The sequence below is a fragment of the Colletotrichum destructivum genome, chromosome 12 (genome assembly GCF_034447905.1).
Source record: "Colletotrichum destructivum chromosome 12, complete sequence".
Lineage (NCBI taxonomy): Eukaryota > Fungi > Ascomycota > Sordariomycetes > Glomerellales > Glomerellaceae > Colletotrichum > Colletotrichum destructivum.
The window spans coordinates 35,726-55,857 of NC_085907.1; the positions used below are offsets into that span (position 1 = coordinate 35,726).

The 20,132-nt window shown below is 51.0% G+C and overlaps 4 protein-coding genes across 4 annotated transcripts; 2 read left to right on the forward strand and 2 right to left on the reverse strand.

Annotated features, from left to right (window-relative positions):
* Window positions 1–487: 487 nt before the first annotated feature.
* Window positions 488–1,846, forward strand: CDEST_15465 (Putative protein kinase). Its single transcript, XM_062931621.1, has 4 exons — window positions 488–1,181; window positions 1,247–1,346; window positions 1,399–1,604; window positions 1,664–1,846. The coding sequence occupies exons 1-4, from the start codon at window positions 624–626 to the stop codon at window positions 1,826–1,828; spliced, it is 1,029 nt and encodes a 342-aa protein (XP_062787672.1). The 5' UTR covers window positions 488–623; the 3' UTR covers window positions 1,829–1,846.
* Window positions 1,847–4,214: 2,368 nt separating this feature from the next.
* On the reverse strand, window positions 4,215–6,069 carry CDEST_15466 (uncharacterized protein; the record flags this gene model as incomplete). Its single annotated transcript, XM_062931622.1, has 2 exons — window positions 4,215–5,752; window positions 5,803–6,069. The coding sequence occupies 2 exons, from the start codon at window positions 6,067–6,069 to the stop codon at window positions 4,385–4,387; spliced, it is 1,635 nt and encodes a 544-aa protein (XP_062787673.1). The 3' UTR covers window positions 4,215–4,384.
* An 873-nt stretch (window positions 6,070–6,942) lies between these two features.
* On the forward strand, window positions 6,943–8,078 carry CDEST_15467 (Putative protein kinase-like domain superfamily; the record flags this gene model as incomplete). The annotated part of the gene is made up of 2 exons (XM_062931623.1): window positions 6,943–7,597; window positions 7,648–8,078. 2 exons carry the CDS (start codon window positions 6,943–6,945, stop codon window positions 8,076–8,078), a joined length of 1,086 nt encoding a protein of 361 aa, XP_062787674.1.
* Window positions 8,079–8,661: 583 nt separating this feature from the next.
* Window positions 8,662–8,883, reverse strand: CDEST_15468 (uncharacterized protein; the record flags this gene model as incomplete). Its single annotated transcript, XM_062931624.1, has 1 exon — window positions 8,662–8,883. The coding sequence occupies one exon, from the start codon at window positions 8,881–8,883 to the stop codon at window positions 8,662–8,664; it is 222 nt and encodes a 73-aa protein (XP_062787675.1).
* Window positions 8,884–20,132: the final 11,249 nt, after the last annotated feature.

Sequence of the window (20,132 nt, forward strand, 5' to 3'; positions counted from 1 at the left end):
GCTGCTGATGACTAGGGCCAAAGCCTAGGGCAGCTTGAGTGGTGATCCAATGACTGAGGAGACTTTCCTGGGTCTGAGAGAGCCTCTGCTGGCCAGCAAAAGCAACATCCCTTGATTGGGTTCCTTGGATCCGATGGCGAAGGGTTGGATAGGGGATTCCCCAGGTGCGTGCAGCCTTGCGAATACTGCTGCCATCTGCAACGTCATCAAGTGCCCGTTCAACTTCATACTCAGTATACTGCTTCATAATGTAGATATAAAGGTATGTTGAAAAAATGGTATTGTTTAGAGTAAAATAACAATTGTTGTAGTGGTTTGGATCAGAGGTATGGTGGGGGTGAAGGTGTAGATGACGTGGTTCAAATGTGGGGGTGGTTCAAATGGGGGGTGGCTGAGTTATTTATTATGGTTTCCAGAGCCGGTTCAAACCTTCGTTTGTCGGGTTCGATTCTGGCTCTGTTAGCAAAGACTCCACCAATGACTTGCACTTTGCAATAGGCATGTGACCCGAAATGAGCCTTTAAGGATCTGGATTTGGGTACTGAAATGTTGGCTATTAAAACCCGCAACTTGCCTTCTTGTCACACATACCTGCTCAAACGAGTCGGGCGGACTTCACACACATGGATCCCAAGCGCAAAACCCAGATTGAACTCTCCTTTTCGGGAGATAGATCTGACACCTCTTCAGAGAACCCTACGAGCTCAAAATTACGAGGCTTTACCAATAGGACTAGCCCAATCGGCCGCAACCTGTTTAAGCCATCGAATGTATCCCAGCCCCATATAGAGAGTACTAGCGAGAAACACGACACTTCGGTGGGGAATCATAGCGATTCGTCCCGAGCTTTGATTTCTAAGGACTCAACACGTCCCCTAGATATCAACTGGTGCTCGCCATGGAACAGATACGAGGCCAGTTGCAAGTTGTCTGACTTAGGCGGAGAATTGTGGACGGCAACGTCGTGGGTTAACATAAGACGGTTTCCGCGCGGCATCGCCGAACAGACCCTTCGCAAGTTTCGAAGTATCAAGCACCAGAATATCGTGGCTTTCTACGAAGCTTATATGACAGACGACTATCTCCACGTCGTACTAGAGGACATGACCTTCAGTTTGCTTCACATTGTGAAAAGCCTGCGCTACCCAAACGAAGCGCAGCTTGGCACTATTCTGAGACAGGTAAGCCGCAAAATCATACATATGCCGTTGTTTTAGCTCACAGTTTCTTCGCTTTCTTTTTGTAGGTGGTAGACGGCATTTGCTTCTTGGAAGAAGAAGGATGGGACCATCCTCTTCTCGATTGTGACAACATTCTCGTTAGTGATAGAGGCTTGGTAAAGATAGGTGGGTCAACTAGAACGAAAGCGGTTCAGGATTTACTGACGGTTGAGAGAAGCGAACCAGCAACTCTGCCAGCCACCTACTGGCCAGAGTAGTCGTCGACACCTTGATGCTCTTGGCAATGTCACACAGTTACTCATGCAGAAGTTTTGCAAGGAGAGACCTGGCATTGACGACATGGATCGCTGGCCACCCGACTCGGACGGTTTCACGTTCCTTGCCTCCATCGAGTCAGCAAGCTCGATCAAGGAATTACAGCAGGTTTGTAGTCACTATGTCCTTCTCTTCTTCCCAAACATTTATCTGATTCAAGTTCACAGCATCCTCTTATGCGATATCGGGATATCGGTTGCCTTCGTACGCTCATAAGGCTTACACAAGTGACTGTTTTCCCACGGGTTTATTCTTTGGAACTGCCAGAGGATGAAAACAGTTCTCCCATCGGAGACCCTCGGTACCATGAGGTTCAGCCAGTGCAGCATTGATACTCGTTGCTTCCGCAGTTTGAATGTATATCTGTTGATGAACCCTTTTGACTTCTTTGAATTTGCTGCTTCATGATCTCAGTTTTTTTGGGGGGTGTTTTCCCCAGTTCGCACCCAAACTAATGGTCTCTCATCTTCTCCATTCCAAATGGATATGCCAAGTAAATTGATTGATATGGTTTATGTTAACGTCATCGCTTGCACAGTACCAACTAGCTCATGATGTCTGGGGATCGCGTGCCAGGGTGATCTCAAGGGCATCACAGGTCATGACTTTGCATCACCACTTTTTTCCAGCGCTCTCGTTTAAGCAATTCAATCAATCAATTTAACCAACCTAGCCAACCAAAATTGAAGCTTCCCTTCCACTAGCCAATTGGAATCGAGGTTAAATTTGATTGATTGCTTGAACGAGAGCGCTGCTTTTTTCTTCCAGTGACGCGCCGCCTGCATCGCGCGAGCTTTTTCCTTTCTCTTCGCGCTACGTCCTGTATCTAGATCTGACCCTAAGGATCATCAGAAATTAATGGCTGCTTCTAAGCCTGGTTCGTGAAGCTGCAACCTTAACACTAGATGTCGAAATGCACATGACCTTTCATCTCCTTGTCTACCGACTTATTGTATTGGTCTACGGATTGGGTAATGCTGTTTACTTTAATTACCTATCATCAAGCACATCCTCAACTCATTTTCATTCAATCCGCATCCGTTTACCACATAGCCTAGAATCAGAAGCTGCCTTGCCTGCATGTAGATTCTGGTCCTAAGGCACGGATCTTCCATTTCTTTGACATCTCCGAAGCCGTGACCGGTCGCCAATGCTAGCCCCGGTCAGGTCAAAGATACGCAAAAGTTGACCTGGGTAATGGGCCGCCACTGACCTGCCTTCATATTGGTTTCGGCGCATTGGTTCTGGCAAGTTCATTTTGACGGATGGCCGAGAACCCCTTCCATGAAAGGTCAAAACCTGCGCCTGCAGGAATCGGACATGGATTGTGCAGATAGAACACGTGATAGGGCAAGAAAGCTCCTTGTTACATGGCTGAGAAGACTGTCGACCAAAAGCCAGACCCAGCTTCCACGTCGTTGTTCCAGAGGCGCTAAACCTGGCCTTCCAGGCCATGGCTTTCCAATACATCATTAGGAGCCGGAAATGAGGTTTGCGGGGACCATACACGGCACAGCAAGCACCTTGCTGTGTAGCTTGGATGGCCCATCTTGGGATCGTGGGATCTTGGGAGCCCAAACGGCTCCTAGCAAGTTCAGGACTGTCCAATATAGCAATTGGGAAGTCAGATATGGATCTTGCAGTCTTCGTATGTAGTAGAGGAAGAAAGCTGCTTGTTGCGTGGCTGGATAGACCAGCCGGAACCAGCTCCTGGCAATAGTCAGATGTGGAGCGTGTTAACAAGGGAGGTGGTGGGACACCATCGTTGCGGCGACGTTGGAACTGGACCTCTAGGTCTCGGCATCCATTCAGTTTACGCCAGTTTTTCCACGCTCGTTTTGGTACGCTCGTTTTGGTACGCCAGTTTTGGCACGCCGGTTTTTCCACGCCAGGTTTTCCACGCTCGTTTTGGTACGCTCGTTTTGGTACGCCAGTTTTGCTACGCTCGTTTTGGTACGCCGGTTTTTCCACGCCAGGTTTTCCACGCTCGTTTTGGTACGCTCGTTTTGGCACGCCAGTTTTGGCACGCCAGTTTTGGCACGCCAGTTTTGGCACGCCAGTTTTGCTACGCACGTTTTGGCACGCCAGGTTTTCCACGCTCGTTTTGGCACGCCAGGTTTTCCACGCTCGTTTTGGCACGCCAGGTTTTCCACGCCAGGTTTTGCACGCTCGTTTTGGTACGCCGGTTTTTCCACGCCAGGTTTTCCACGCTCGTTTTGGTACGCTCGTTTTGGTACGCCAGTTTTGCTACGCTCGTTTTGGTACGCCAGTTTTGGTACGCTCGTTTTGGCACGCCAGTTTTTCCACGCTCGTTTTGGCACGCCAGGTTTTCCACGCTCGTTTTGGCACGCCAGGTTTTCCACGCTCGTTTTGGCACGCCAGGTTTTCCACGCTCGTTTTGGCACGCCAGGTTTTCCACGCTCGTTTTGGCACGCCAGGTTTTCCACGCCAGGTTTTCCACGCTCGTTTTGGTACGCTCGTTTTGGTACGCCAGTTTTGCTACGCTAGGTTTTCCACGCTCGTTTTTCCACGCTCGTTTTGGCACGCCAGTTTTTCCACGCTCGTTTTGGCACGCCAGTTTTTCCACGCTCGTTTTGGCACGCCAGTTTTTCCACGCTCGTTTTGGTACGCCAGGTTTTCCACGCTCGTTTTGGTACGCTCGTTTTGGTACGCTCGTTTGCCAGTTTTGACGCTGTGAGGGTTCAAAGTAGTAGATGGATTATGATGACCCGTAGGGTCAGGTTTAGATACAAGACGTAACACGAAGAAGAGGAAAGAGAGATCGCGCTGTGCGTTGCCGCAAGAGAAAGGGTCATGGCTAAGCCATGACTCGCGATACTCTTGGCACCACCCTGGCACGCGATCCCGCGACACATGGCACAAAACAGCTAAATCATACGGTCCGTATCTGTCTGGCCTAATTTTACCAACAGAATGCGATCTTGGCCTCTCTCCACCACCTCATTATAACAGTCCGTGACTAATAAGGGTTGCTTCCCTACGGAAACAGGCAGGACTTTCTGGTTCGCCATGATCTCCTGTAGAAGCAGTTGAAAACGAAAGGGTTCGTTTGGGTTGTTAGTATCAAGAAATACATACTCTTCTCTCCTCATCTCCTTTGAGATGAATACCAGGGTGACTTTACGCGCTGATGACTTTTCTGCATCTGCAGTTCTCTCTCGCCTAGTCGGGATTTCTTCACAGCTTTCTTGAAGATCCAATCTCTGTGGTGCGGTGTATTCCAATGAATAGGACTGGCTATCGCTCACGGTGCTCCCAGACGAAGTAAGTTGTAGCTGCTGATCGTTTCGACGAGAAAAACAAAAGAAGGCTAAATATATAGACCTGAGAATAAACAGGTCGGTAATTCTTTCGCCCCTCGTGTCCGGTAGCTTATCGATGACGTCGATAAACAGCCATGCAGTGGCGTCCGCATACGACATCTGATTCAACCATGGCCGGAAGTTCTGTCCCAGATTGTAATCGTCGGTGAAAAACTCAAATGATTTTTGAGCGGAACCGACGCGATGTAAATCAGGAAATTCGCTGGCAATCTTTTTAACTACGGGTTGCAAGTCAACAACGTCGTAATCGTAGTCTTGTGGTGGCCGAGCCAACAACAATGCCTGCCGTGCTATCTCCAAATCTGGAGACATAGACTTTAGAGAACGGATCTTGCTCGTGTCAAATCCCAAAGTTGATGCCAGACTCGCGAACTTGGGAAGAAAAGTTGGGTTACTCTCCAGATTTCGGAAAGTTCTCATCGCAAAAAGCCACAATTGCCGCAATCCAAGCTGGAAACAGGCTCTCGATTCAAGAGGCCGGTAGGAAAAGTTCATGTCGGAGTTCTCGATTGGGTATTGGGTTTGTTCTTTTGCCGGTTGTTGGAAAGCCATTGAAAACGCGGTCTGTACAGTATGACCCTCATATGGTATGGAAATCAAGCGCTTCATCGGTTTTGCACACAGCTCTAGGTACTTGAAATCGCTGCAAAATGTAGACAGCGATGGAATGGTAAAGTCGAAGGAGCAAAGGGTTTCCCAGATGGCAAGTCGTTCCGATCGATTGAAGCACCTAAAGGCAAGGCCGTCCAAAACAATGTTCTGGAGCGCTCTTTCATCCTGTGCTGAGAACCTGGGGCACCGGTGCTCTAGAGATTGGACAGTAAACGAATCAATCTTTCCTAGATTGGACACGACACCCCCGGCAAGACGTAACCATGTGTCGTAAATGTGTTGGAGATAATTCACGACTTCCTAGACACGATTAATTTATGTAAAGCTTGAGTCCAGGACAAGAAGCTAACCTCGTCACATTTGAGAGTGATAAGCCTGTGAAGGTTGCCGATAACTAGACCTGCTCGAATGCCCGGAATCCCAGATAGATTCACAAAGGCACGGTAGAAGACTTGGTGTTTTGCAATCTGTCTAACACATCTCCGCTTATGGTCGGACAAAGAGGACTCTAGTCGATGCGTGAGTCGGGCATCATTGCACTCCTTGCTTCGAAGTACTTCCCAAAAAGCATTGCGGTCCGCGAGGTCGCTCTCAGTTTGCTGCTTTTTGTTGACCATCGAATAAATTGTATGACCTGCTGCGATGTGTCTATAATCCGGTCCTCCTGCTCTTCTTATAAATGATAGACAGTCTGGAGAAAGCTGATGTGTGCGGATGGTTTTACATACAGGATGAAGCCTGATGCTGGCACTTTATGTGAGCCAGAAAACAGACCCTTGACTACAGAGAGCGGATTTACTGCGCCAAGTGTCCCAGTCATGACCAGGTGTCTTGTCACGATTCGCTTAGGTAGTAGCTTGGGGTTCGGTCTGCCGACCGAACATTTTGCCTTTTGGCCCGCTGGCCCAACGGTAGTAAACCCAAGCACTTATGTTTCGTCATATGTCTCGAGCACGTTCATTGGACACTCATCCTGGACAAACATTCTGAAAATCATCTGGCAGCGTGCTAACTGTGCTCCGCATGTTGATGGATTTCGAACGATGTTGGCCGCCCTCTAGTGCCAATTTTGTGTGTAGCAGGTACATACTCGAGTATATTCCCGTTGCTCGCCCTACCGTGAGTCCAAGCAACCAAAGCTATTAATGGACATTGGAGGCAGACATCACAGCAGCTTCTGAATTGCCAAACAATGATAACCTGTGCACCGAGGGAGCAACATATGCTCATAACTGTATGTACGTATCCGGTCATCTATCTGCGCAGAAGCCGTTGCAGAATCACAGTTACCGACTCGGTTTGAGATGTTGAGTTGGGTAGCTGACCGCGTGACAGAGATGCCCCTCCACTGTCGCCCGTTTCGGAGCCGGTGTTCTACCTGTACGCCATTCGCAATCGCTAGGTTCTGCTTCCAGCGAGTCTGCTTATAAATATACACATTTGAATGGCCGTGGAATCCATAAGCAGGAGCACACATGCCGATAATTATCATGGAACCCAACCAAAAGACCCAAATCGATGTCTTTCCGGCGCAAAATAGTCTTGCAGATACAATTGCAACGAGTCACAAGGCACGCCCTAAAGCTAATAAGGCAGCAACGAACGATGAATCGCATGTACAATTAAAGCCGAAGAAGAAACAAGACCACGTCACAAACCTGGATATGACGCGGACCGTCGTTCGATCGGGACATAAGCACTTTTCGGTCCGCACGCCAGACATCGAATGGAACTCGCCCTGGAAGCATTACAGAGCAGAATTCGAATTACACGATCTCGGGGGTAGCGTGACGGTAGCGGTGAGACAACGAACGCTAGTCCATATCAGAAGACTGGCCGTGTCGGAATCAGAAGACGCTCTATCGAAGCTCAGAAGGCTCCGTCACCAGAACATTGTCCAGTTCATATATGCGTATATGACGAAAACTTACTTATACGTAGTACTTGAGTGCACGACAATCAGCCTGCATCAGTTGGCTAAATGCCCCATATATCCTGATGAAGCCCAGCTGGGTACGATTGTTGGGCAGGTAAGCTCCGAGGAGCATAGCGTCAAAGGACCATTGATGACAGATGCTATTTGCTATGTCGTGAGCGGTCTCAGCTTTCTAGAAGCCCACGGTTTTGAGCACCCCTCGCTGGGAAGTAAGGAAATATTGGTGACTGATGCGGGATTGGTGAAAATCGGCAAGTAGACTTCTGGCGGCTGCAGCAGTCAAAGATTGATATTTTGGAGTCTAACGTCAGTAATCAAGTAGCAAATCAACAGCTTTGTCGGCCTTTTGAAAGCCACAAACAACAGCGTGTCAAGGCTCTCAGCCCCGTGGTTCAGCTTCTCATGCAGAAGTATTGCAAGGAGTCGCCAGGTGTCGACGACCTCGACCGCTGGCCTCCCGATTCAGCCGGTTTTACATTCTTAATCGCAATCGAGTGGGCATCTTCATTCAATGAGTTGCAAAATGTTGGTGTCCCCCGCCCGTTAATGTTCGCTCTCTTCCGTGATGAATCTTCTTACTCACACCTTCAGCATCCGCTTGCGAGACATCACGACACCCATTGTCTTGTTGGTCTGCTTAGTTTGGCACGCGTTTCGGTTTTCCCAAGAGAGTATAGCTGCAAGACCTAGCCATTTCATGCTCCGTAACAGATAACCCTACGTATTCTTATCTGCTAGGCTTTTAGGCTTCTAGTTTCAATGATCCATTCTTTTAGTTTCGTTCTTCCATGCAACCTGCGCGCAATCATTCTCCGTGAATTATGTAATTCTTCAGAGAAAAGAGAAATTAGTTGATGCCAAATATGATGCTGATTAGAGGTCAGGGAAAGAAAAGAAGGCAAGCATGGAAGGAAATGAGGAGAGTGAAACACTATGAAGGCCATCACTTAGGGCGACTACTCTACAGGCGGGACCAACGTCAATTGCAAGTAAGATTTAGTTGCAATGTTGCACTCAAACGTTAACCACGCAACATTGACCTCCAACTTGCAGCGTTGCCGGTGAAACAAATCAATCAATCAACTTAACCAATGAAACTTGAGGCTGTCCTTCCGCTAGCCAATCAACATTGAGACTAAATTTGATTGATTGCTTTAACAGCAACGCTGCCTCCAAGCTCACTGCGAGTTCTTCTTTCCCCATAATCCACTGGCGACCTCCTCGCTGGAAGGGGATATGTGGCCTCCTTCGGTAATTTAGCTCTGAGGTGTTACTATGTGATTCGACATACCAGTTCATCCCTAGATCTGGGGAAATTTTGCTCATTTGAGGACGTGTACTCATAGTATCTGTGCTTGTAGCGGACTTGGATGTACAAGTCGGCCCCGTACCGCCGTCTTATCTGCTCACAACGCCACATGATGTTTTTGATCGCTTTGTCGCAATTCTCGTTGGTTCTATCTCTTTTCTTCGGTGGATGCTGTTGAAGAGTCATGTTGAGTTGATCAAACGTTGTGTGGAGCCTTATGCACACAAGTAGACAAGGTACATAGTATGCTGTGTTGTGTGTGAGGGTTGGCGTTTGACAACCGAATTTGATTTTAAGCTTTTTGCCGTTCTCTTTCCCCTACATTGGTTTTAGAGTAGGTAAGCCGTACTGTGAACATTTATGACGCATAAGATAGAAGTGGAGCCACATCCAAATCTGGTTTCTGATTGTCTACTTCGAGAGGTTGTTCTTGCAGCTGTTTGTGGACAATTTTGGTGTTGGAAGTCACATGGGACATGCAAACTGCTGCTTGTTGCGTGGTTCACGATACCTTGGTGTTTTTGAAAGCAGCAATCGGCTTGTTGTACAATTGCTGGCAAGAAGGGGCAAGGATGTGTCAACAACCTACGGTCAGAGGAAAGGTACTCTAGATGTATGTGTACTATGTACATCACGAGCCTGCTGGATGAGACGACATGCATTTGAGGAGCCAGACAGAAAGCCGTCTCATGGATGCGAGGTTGCCCAAAGCAGGCATTTTTCTTTTTCAACACAGTCATCCCCGGCATTTCCATTGTCTACTGTCAAAGTCCACCTGTCGGCGAACATGGGTTTCTTGCGAAAACGTCTACGTCTTCTTGTACAGATTCGCCGCACAAACTGTCGGCCAAGTGCTCACTTTTGCATCGCTTATTACTAGAGTACATGAACACGTGAATTTGATAATAGGAAGGCGTCGTGATAGAAACCAAGAACGCTCTTATATGGTAGGGGAGTCTGGCAGCACAGCCGCCAAAGCAAATAAAGCAAATCGGCCCTCATATTTGTTAATTTGCCTCATCGCCGCTAGATCCTTGCTTATTTGGCCCTGTTGATAAATCCATCAAATTAAAGGCACGTGACTGCTTGTATTGCCTGATTAGGAAACAACTGAAGCTAAGCACAGGTCTCTAGAGATGTCACGGATGAACTACAAATCCATCGATCCCTGACATTGGTAGAACCCCTCTCTTCAGCCAGTTCTTCGTCAGCTGCAGTCGCTCTATACTCTCTGCCTTCATCCAGAGTCTCTGCGACGTCAGCGTTAGTTTCGCTGCACTGAAGGCTCGCTCACAGTCTGACGCCATGGCTGGGATCGCAAAGACGTCAAGGGCTAATTTACTCAACCGAGGGTACTGAGCCTGACGGTCTAGCCACCATCGCGCAGGGTCATCTGTCTCCTCTGGGGCTTGCCTGAGGTACGAGTGAAGCTCGTCAGACGTCGCCCTTGCTTCCTGACTACGACGACTTCTCAGCCACTGTCTGAAGTGGCTGTCTTCTTGGGAAGATGGGGCTAATGAGGAGGCTGACGAAGACGCTAGTGATACGACTGACACATCGTCATCCTTATACCACTTATTGAAGAAGCGCTCCAGCCCCTTTTCCGCACTCCGTACCCATGCCTCTTGGCCATCTCTACCCCATACTTCCTTGAGGTAATTGAAGCCAAAGTAGGGATGGAGAATAATTGAAGCAGCAAAGAGGGGTGACTCAGCAAGAGCTGAGTAATACTTGTTCAGCTTCTGCCAAGCCAGCTCAATAGAAGTCCGAAGATTCACCTGGCACCCCTTCCGAAGACGACGGAACTGCGAAGTGGCTTCAGCCCTTCGCCGGGCCCAGTCAACCTCCACGTGATCCGGAAGAGAGCTCTCGTTGAAGGATCGCCGAGCTGAAGACCTCAGACTACGACTGTTGCGAGTAGGGAGTTGCCGATCCTCCTCCTCCTCATCTTCCTCATCCTCCTGTACAACAATAGGAGCAATCTCGTGATTGTAGTAATTCTTCCACTCCTCGAGGTGTTCAAGGATATACTCCATGCCAGTAATCACCTCCCAAAGGCGTCCATGACCGTCTCCCTTGCCCCATCCCTCCGTTCGTTTTGTCTGGAAAAAGAGGGGCTCCAGGAGGCTCTTGACCTCAACGAGAACAAGCCAATCCTCATCCGTCAAGTGATCAGAGATAGGAATTTGGAGGGATTCCTCGTCGTCGTTGAGACCTGAAAGGTAAGCCCGGATCTCATGCCTCTTCTCGACTGCCCTCTCGATCATTAAGTAGGTCGAATTCCACCTGGTATCATTGTTGAGGATTAACTGTAGCTCTGACGAGCTTCTGTTGAAGAGACAGTAATCAGAACCACCATCAACCTCCTTTGCGACCTTCTTGAAGCGTTCTGACCGTTGTGGAGAGGCGCGGATGAATCTCACGATGTTCCGAAGCTTGCCCACAGGCCCGGTCTTCCTCCAAAGTTTGAGATCTTCCTCATCGCGATGGACTGTCTGGTAGAATTCCGACTCAGCCTCAAAGGTCTCGAAGTCGCTGCCGAAGAGGAGGGACTTGGCCACAAGATTGAGGATGTGACCGTAACAACGCATTCGATGTGCTTTGCAGTCACGTGAAGTCATCCTGGGGTTTATCCGTGGGTAGAAGGAGGCCAAGCAAGTGTCGTTATTCGTAGCGTTGTCGCAGATCACTACTCCCATACGGCTGACTAAGCCCCAATCCCTCACAGTATCTTCGAGGGTGGTCGCAAGGTTGACACCAGAGTGGTTTCCTTGTTGCTGAGTGAAGGCGAGGAGGCGCGATTGGTGCTTCCCCTTCGAGTCAAGGAAGTGAGAAGTGACAGCCATAAAAGCATAAATATTCGGCGATGTCCATAGGTCGAAAGAGAGATGAATCCTTGTAGAGGCTTCGCGGAGTTCAGCCTTGACTGTTGCTCTGCCTCGACTCCAAATAGTCTCAAGGTGGTCAGCCATTGAGGTTTTACCCCATGGCACCTGAGCGAATAGATCGACGTTGTGGAAGCGAAGGAGGCGCTGGAGGAAGGTATCGTCGAAGTGGTTGAAAGGAAGGTCTTGACCAACAATCGTAGCAAGGGCGAGATCCCTAATAATAGCGACCTTCGATCGAGGGATACTCGAAGTGGTGTGGCTGTCTCGTCGGAAGAGGGGTCATCCCTGTGCCCATCAATGGGGTCACAAGGGCTAATATGATGGACCCTTTATGAGATTAGTAAGTTGCGAATAGCTTCACGACAATAAAGACTTACCGACGTAGATGCTCTTGAGCAGAGCTGGTGGCGACTGCGGAGAAGAATTCGGGCCGCCCCTTTTCGTCACATCGTTGGCAACACCAGTAGGCTGGCCCAGCTTCGTTGTTGCGACTGAGTTCGACAAGGAAGACTCCATAAGCCCGTACCCAAGTTGTACGGCCTCTTCCACCCTTACGGGCCAGCTGCTCCTCAATGACGAATCGCCGATTCCCCCATAGGATAGGTTGAAGGTCGGAGATGGAGGGATTCGAAGGGAGGGTGGCGGCGCGACTGGTAGCAACTTGGGCTGAGACCCTAGTTGGTGGCTGTCCTAATCTGGTAAGGGCAGTCGCAGTGAGAGGTTCTGACATCTACGAATAGCCTTATCAGTAGACGACTGTACGATAGACAGAAAAAAACATTACCTTGTATGTATGGCAGAGGTGGTAACAGCAACAGGTAGTGACCACAAGGGGATCAAGTAGGAGCTGGGAAGGTAAGGTTGGATAAAGCTAATAATAGAAATACAGCTATTCAAATGGGAAAAACGAACGCCTTATATCGTCAGCGAAGGTTAAGGAAAGAAATTACCGATCAGTAAAGGGATGAAGGGGCTGGTGGGTGAAGTATGGAGGGTGAGGTATATGACAGAGGGAGACTGAAATCCAGCACGCTCATTGGTCAAAGCACCTTAGTCAGAAGTCAAATCAATCAATCCAAATCGGGGGGGTTGGCTTACTTATTTGGGTGGTCTGAATAGCTTCATTTGCTTGACTTAGTTGGACTTTGCGTTGTTGGCGTTGCTTTGGCGGCTGCGCTGACCTGGTATAGTTACCAACAAATACCCTTCCGACACGAAGCGCATTAGATCTGGGATACGTGGCACTCGGTTCTTCTTTTCTATGAATTTAGAAGCAATCCACAAAGCAACGCAGCCGACCAACTTGTAGTAGGGTTCCCCGTAGAAACTTTGTTCACAGCAGAACCGATCTAGTAAGTTGACTGACAGATGCAATGTTTGAGGAAGCAAGCCAAGCTCTTCATGAGCCACTGTAAGACGTCGGATGACTTCGGGTCTCATGCTTTGAATCTCAGCCGGAATACGACTAACATCAGGCGTCGTCTCGGCCTTGGCCATTGTTAGCATGCCACAAGTGACCCTATTGTTATGTTGTCCGAAATACATGCCTCTCTTTGTTCCATATCAAGTGTTTCTATCCAACTTCCCTCTCGCCTAATTTTTCTTGGCATCCGCTGTTAGTGAATCAGGTGATGAACCACTAGAATCCTTAACAGCCGAAAACTCTTCACCTCTCTGCTCCGGAGCCCTTCCGCGATGGCCTCACAGCCTCCGGCGGGCATCGGACCGCTGCCGGCCTCACCGGCCGGCCCCGATCGGGGCTCTGGGCCACCTCCAGAGCCAACCTCTCCATCAAGGGCTAAACGCCGCCGCAATACCGAGACTCAGCCACTCCGGCCCAGCCTCGCGGGAAGCCAGCCTAACACCTTCAATCCAGCTCCCCCAACGGCAATGGGGCCTCCGATTTCAACTCCAGCCACTGGTAGGACCGCCACTGGGTCTGTCTTGTCCGCCCTGGACGAGGAGGCCAGGCACTATGAGGCCCGCAAGGATGTCTTCTTGACTATCGCGCAGTCTGTGGATAATGTCGTCTCCAGCTTTGAGGGCCCCAGGAAGCAGATCGCGAAAGAGGCTACGGCCTATGTGATCCAAGCCCTAAAGAAGCTCATCAACAAGGAACATGCTCCGACACTGACCCGGAGCTGGGCCGCCGTCACGGCCTCGGCACCAGGTACAGCTCCAGACCCCCACCGGGCTCCGACCCGCCCGCAGGCCAGACCCCAGACAAAATCCCAGGCCCAACCCCAGCCCCAACCCCAGCCGAAAGAGGACCTCCGGGTCTTCGCCCGCATCTCGGAGGAGGGCCTGTCAGCTGCCCGAAAGAACGCTCCTTTTGCCCTACGCCAGACAGTTTGCCGGACCTTTGGCCTCCAACTGGCAGATATCCCTCACATCTACCACATTGCGACCGGATACTCACTAAGGCCATTAAACAAGCAGATCCAGCAAGGCCTCCTGGCAGACAAGCAAAAACTAGCGGGCTGCTTAGGGGCTTACAAGATAGAGACTCCTATAAAGTGGTTTACCTACGTCGTCCCGCGCTGCCCAGCCAAACTGTGGAGCGTTGATGGGGACGCCCTGGACCCAGCCACCTTGATCGAAGACGAGGTCTTTGCCCAGACAAGACTGAAGCCCACCCGAGCCCGGCAATCCCGCCTTGGGCCGAACCCCATTACGAACGAAGTCTCTTGGGTCATCTCATTCCTAACAGAGGTACAGCCCTTCAGACTGTTCAACCAAAGCAGCAGGTCCCAACTCATTCAAAAGAGGAAGACGCTCATCAGACACGACCCCGGCTGCCAGGGCTACCACTCAAACAGCTACTGTAACCGACAGCCGCTCTGCAACAACTGCAGCAGACCTTCAGACTCGCACGAGACTGGGCCCTGTACAGCCAAACCTCAGTGTGCGAACTGTTGCGGCCCGTTCCAGGCTAGCCACAAGAATTGTCCAGCTAGGCCTATGACGATGAACGGCATCCCTGCCCTCCCAGACCGGAAGGAGCGGGCCCGGATCCGCAAAGTTGGACAGAAGGTCTATGACGCCCTCTATGAGGCCAGTCTAAGCGCCTCTCGGAGCAGCACCCAACAGCCTGGGGACCTCCCCCCCTCCGACCAGGACCAACCGCCCGGCTCCAAGCGGCCACGCACAAGGACACCTTCCGAGAGCTCAATTATGTGCCTCGGGGACAGGGACACCGATAGTAGCAGCACGAGTGAGGATGAGCCTGAGGACGCCGAGGGTCCTCCCCAGACTAACCGCGCTATTCTACCTCTCTTGAACAGGAGTCAGAGGGTAGCCCAGAAACCGGATTACAACGTTGCTAATGCCTACACCCACCTGGAACTCGACTCGGATACGTAGGCCGAAGCAGGCCTCTCCACAGGTGCTACGTATAGCTCAGTGCAACGTAGGGAAGCAGTCGCCAGCACACACAGCTTTCCTGGAGCTCTGCTGGGCTGAGCTGATCGACATTGTACTGGTCCAGGAACCCTGGATAGGCTATGTTGACAAAATGCAAATCAACACACATCCAGGTTTTGACTCCTACGTCCCAGTGGACTTCTGGAAGGACAGGGAAACCAGACCTAGGGTCATGACCTACATACGGAAAGGGATGAAGTGGAAGGCCCAGCAACAGAGGCCCGTCCAGACAAGGGACATCCTATGGATCACAGTTGACAACGCAATTACTGTGGTTAACGTATACAGACAACCAGGAGACCCACACAATCACACAACCACAACCCTACTAGAATACAGGCCGCCAGAAAGAGTCCTTGTAGCAGGGGACCTCAACGCTCATCACTACTCCTGGGAGCCCGGATCGAGGAACAGGAATAGGGGGGGCGACATAGCAGACTGGGCAGATGGCCACGGCCTGGCATTCATCGGCGAGACAGGGACTGCGACTCATGCCCAAGGCCATGTACTCGATCTTACCTTCTCGAACATTCCCCTTGCACACGCAGTGGTCAGCCCATACCTACACCCAGGGGCCGATCATCAAGCAATTATCTCAACGATCCCGCTTCAAAAGCACCGACAACAACAGACAGACCAACCACAGTCACTATCAGTCGCAAACTCGGCCCTACCGCGGTTTAGAGACCTGATCAGAGCAGGAGTCTTAGTCTTACCTACCCTCCAGAACGCACCTACCCCTGCCGAGTTGGACACCCAAGCGGAACGACTAGTCGACCTTCTCTCCACGGCTGTCCAGGCTGTAGGAAAGAAACGAGGAAAGCATGGGAAAGGGGCCCCTTGGTGGACACAAGAGTGCGCAGAAGCCCACCGAACGTACCGCGAGGCCTGCTGTCGACAAGCCCAAGAACTAGAGCAGACCCCACGCCTTGCTACCCTCGAAGAGCAGAAGGTCTTCTTGAGTACAGTCAGGAAAGCTAAGCGGGCCTACTGGACTGCTAAGATCGAAGGAGTTACCTCGGACCAAGACCTCTACAAGATTATGGGCTGGCGAAAGGCTAGTCTAGGGGTTAAAGCCCCCCCTCTGGTAGTGGAGGGTCAGACGATCAACGACACTCAGGGTAAGGCCCAAGCACTCCGAAGAGCCCTCCTAGAGAGGTTCAGTGCCCAGGATGACCTGCCCGGAGACCCGTTCGACGTCCCTACGGTCTCTCGACGACGGATACCCTGGCATGATGTCATCAGTAGAGAAGAGCTGAGGGAGGCTACCCTGACAAAGACCACGACCCCTGGCATCGACGGGATCACAACACGGCTGCTGCGGGCTTGCTGGGACCTTATATCTGATCCTGTCAGACAACTGTTCCAAGTCTGCATGCAGACGGGCTACTTCCCCCAGCCTTTCCGCAGAGCGGAGGTCGCTATGATCCAGAAAGCAGGGAAAACAGACTATTCTAAAGCCGGATCCTGGCGGCCAATAGCCCTACTATCTTGTCTTGGGAAAGGTCTCGAGAGGCTGATAGCCAGAAGAATGTCCTACCTTACCATCCTAGAAGGGGTGACCAGCCCACAGCAAATAGGGGCTCTACTTGGCAGATCAGCGGTTGACCTAACCACCTGCCTCGCCCACGACATCGAAATGGCTCTCGACAAAGGGCTCACAGCGACATTGGTAACGATGGACGTCCAAGGGGCTTTTGACTCTGTCCTTCGGAACCGGCTGATTGTCCGGCTACGCCAACAAGGCTGGCCTCACAGCCTGATCAGACTGATATTCCACTTTGCTTCGAACAGAAGTGCCAGAGTCAGGCTGGAGGACGCAACAACAGAGGAATTCCCCCTGGCCTGCGGGCTGCCCCAGGGCTCCCCGCTGTCTCCTACTCTTTTCCTGCTTTACATCGCAGACATCTTAGCAGAAGACCCGAAGCTTCGGTTCGGGTACGCAGACGACATCGGCCTTCTGGCTATGGGACCCTCCCTTGAGAGTAATGCTGCGACCCTCGGCCAAGAGATCACACGTATCCTCGACTGGGGAACGGAGAACAAGGTCGCTTTTGACCGAAAGAAGACCGAGGCTATCCACTTCACAAGGAAACATAATCAGCAAAGAGATCTGCCAGAGATCAAGGCGAGACACCTTAGAATCGTAGCATCAACGAAGCCCATCCGTTGGCTAGGGGTCTGGTTCGACAAGAGGCTCTCTTTCCGACACCATGTTGAAACAAAGCTGGCTGCGGCGACGAAGGCGGCCCAACATCTTAGACACCTGACAAACACAAAAGGCGGGCTCCCGGCCGCTGCTGTACGCAAGGCTGTGATCTCCTGCGTCCTGCCAATCGCTCTCTACGGGGCCGAGACCTGGTATGGAGGCATGACCAAGCCAGCCCCTGGCAGAGCCATCGATACCGGCCGCAATGTTTCTCTCCCGACAGATGAAGTCAGTACAGGCCAGAAGGGTCTTGCAATCAAGCTCGAAAGGGTCATCACAACGGCAGCAAGGGCTATCCTGCCGGCCTGGAAAACAACTCCAACACGCAGCCTCCTTAGGGATGCTGGACTACCACCAAGCAAGGTGGCTCTGGAAGGAGTCCGCCTACGCTTCGCAGCACGTCTAAAGAAGGTTGATCTACAACACCCTCTTGTCCCGAGGCTCTCCCAACGAGGGCGGCAGCGGACGAAGCTCCAACGGACTGCAGACCTTGCACCAAAATGCCCGAGACCAGCACTCATCCAACCGCAGTACCTCCCAGGCTCACAAGACCTGATAGTCCTGCAGACTAAGAAAGAAGCAGCCAAAGCCTTCCAGGCCTGGCTAAAGACCGTACCAGACAGCCACATGGTTGTCTTTTCAGATGGCTCCAAAGCGACAAACGGAGCCACAGGATATGGGTTTGTTATCTACCGCAGCAACAGGCGCGTGGCCCAGGGCTGCGGCCGACTCGGTCTAGCAGAGGTGTTCGACGCTGAGGCTGAAGGGGCGAGGATAGGACTCCGGCGGGCCCTCTTAACCTCCCAAGGCCAGCCGATACACATCTGCATCGACAACACCAGTGTCATCCAAGGAATACGGGGCGAGGCACCAGACTCCTCGCAAGCAGCGGTGCTCGAGATCCAAGCTGCTGCTAGGATATACGACATCCACACCCACTGGGCGCCAGGGCACCAGGGGATTAAGGGCAACGAAGAGGCGGACCGGCTAGCCAAGGAGGGCGCAGCGCTGCCGGTCCCGCTAGGCCAACTGGCTACGCTCTCCGGGATCAAACGGCTTGGTAGAGAGAGATTGCGAAACCAGTACAGACAGTGGTGGGGTAAAGAGGCGACCGAACGGTACACCCAGCTTGGACTGAGGCTACACTTCTCCTGCCCTCCCGAACTCGCCCTACCACGGAGCACCCTTCACCATCTTTTAGCGGCCCGGTCGGGTCACGGGGACTTTGAACATTATCACCGACGCTTTAACCACACCGGAGCCTTGCTAACCTGCTCCTGCGGGGAGGCAAAGGAGGTAGATCACCTGGTCTACTGCCCAGCGACCCTGGCGAGGAGGCAGCAGTGGCCCACCCTCTACCCAACTGGTCCGCTCGACCCCATAGGACCTATGGGATCCCTTGAACGATACTTCAAGGGACTAATGACTGACCCAAAAGGCTTTGAGGCCTTCCTCCGCGTGACACACTTCTTCCGGAAGATCTGCCCACGCTACTAGGGAACGGGCTTCGGCACGGGATCTAGACAGCCAACTTAACCTCGCAGGGACTAGATGGGAAGCAATGAAACTGGGGAACCAGCGGAAACCAGGGACAGACAGAACACATAGTAGCCATCAGGCAGGATTTGGAGGACGAAAGGAAGGGCGATGTACGAAGTACATAGTCCTAGCCCACGGCTCTCCACGCCACATACCCCTCGGGAGGTCTGCGACAAGGGTTCCACCCTTGCCGCCATGGCGTTAAATACAACAACAACAACAACAACTTTGTTCCATATTTCTGAGAATGTCCTCCGAATATCCATCACCAGGTTGACGCGTGCCGAGAGCAGTCTTCTGTCGTTTGGATATGGATACTTCGGGAGGGCTCCATATATCTGGAGCAGCTCTTTTTAGAATCCGAGGCATCGTTTCAGGTCAGCTCCTAGCCCCCGAATGAGGACAAAAGGACACTACAAAGTAATCAGGCACCCGGAAAATTCAAGTTCAACGAAGCCCAAGTCAGCTCTTCATATGCTTCCAGTGTGACCACCTGCTGTTTCTCCAGTGTTTACAGGTACCCCTCGTATGCTTCGGTGAACTCCAGCTTTGAGTGGGGCGTTAGTAACAAAGAGACCCAGTTTGAGGATGTATAACCATTCGTTATAAAGTTAACTTCTATGTTACTTCTAACCAGTCCAGCATCTAAACGATAACAAAAGTGACGTAGGGACGATTTACAAACTTAGCTACTACGAGATAGTTACAGTGAGAAAGTAGTAGGTTATTGAAAGCCGTAGAAGCGTTAACGAGTGAGAATCTACTGTAGATAATGAAACAAGAGGCGAAGCTGTAGTAGGCCAGCAAGCTTTCACGTAATGATATTGCCTAGGTTTTTCTTATTTTTGTCGGAGCTTCACATACTTTACGTTTCAAAATTCTATCTGCACCTACATGTGGTGGGCGATATTAATATCGATGTGCTTGCGGCTGTGTTCGGTTGAGTAATCGTCTACTCGGTTAAAGGAGGATATGTACGTTGACTAATATCGCCAATCGGCAAACAACGACTGTAGCACCAGCAGAGCATGGCAAGCCGGAGATTTATTCCATGGTTGTCGTCACGTTTCAAAAATTGCGAGTGCATCAGGAGATCTTGCCATGTTTGTAATATGCTTACCTCTGCCTAATGGACTTCACGACTTCTTGTGGAGCGATTCGTCATGCTGTCAGGCTACCCTAATGCTTTATCAGATTTAGCGACTGACGATCCTCCAAGCGACTTACATGGAACATTGCCATGTGTTGACATGTCATTAAATCTCACGCCTTACTTGGAACTAGCCTCCAGTGGATGTGTCGTCTTTGGCATTGCGTCTAGGATTTCTGCTTCATACTTAAAGTTCAAGCAATCCCGCCATTGTATATATGCCGCA

What these genes read in the sequence shown, in the direction of transcription:
- CDEST_15465 (XM_062931621.1), top strand. Translation starts at nt 624, where the DNA reads ATGGATCCCAAGCGCAAAACCCAGATTGAACTCTCCTTTTCGGGAGAT. An exon ending in TAGAGGCTTGGTAAAGATAG is followed by an intron (nt 1,347 to 1,398) that starts GTGGGTCAACTA and finishes GGTTGAGAGAAG; the next exon opens with CGAACCAGCAACTCTGCCAG. An exon ending in CGATCAAGGAATTACAGCAG is followed by an intron (nt 1,605 to 1,663) that starts GTTTGTAGTCAC and finishes TCAAGTTCACAG; the next exon opens with CATCCTCTTATGCGATATCG.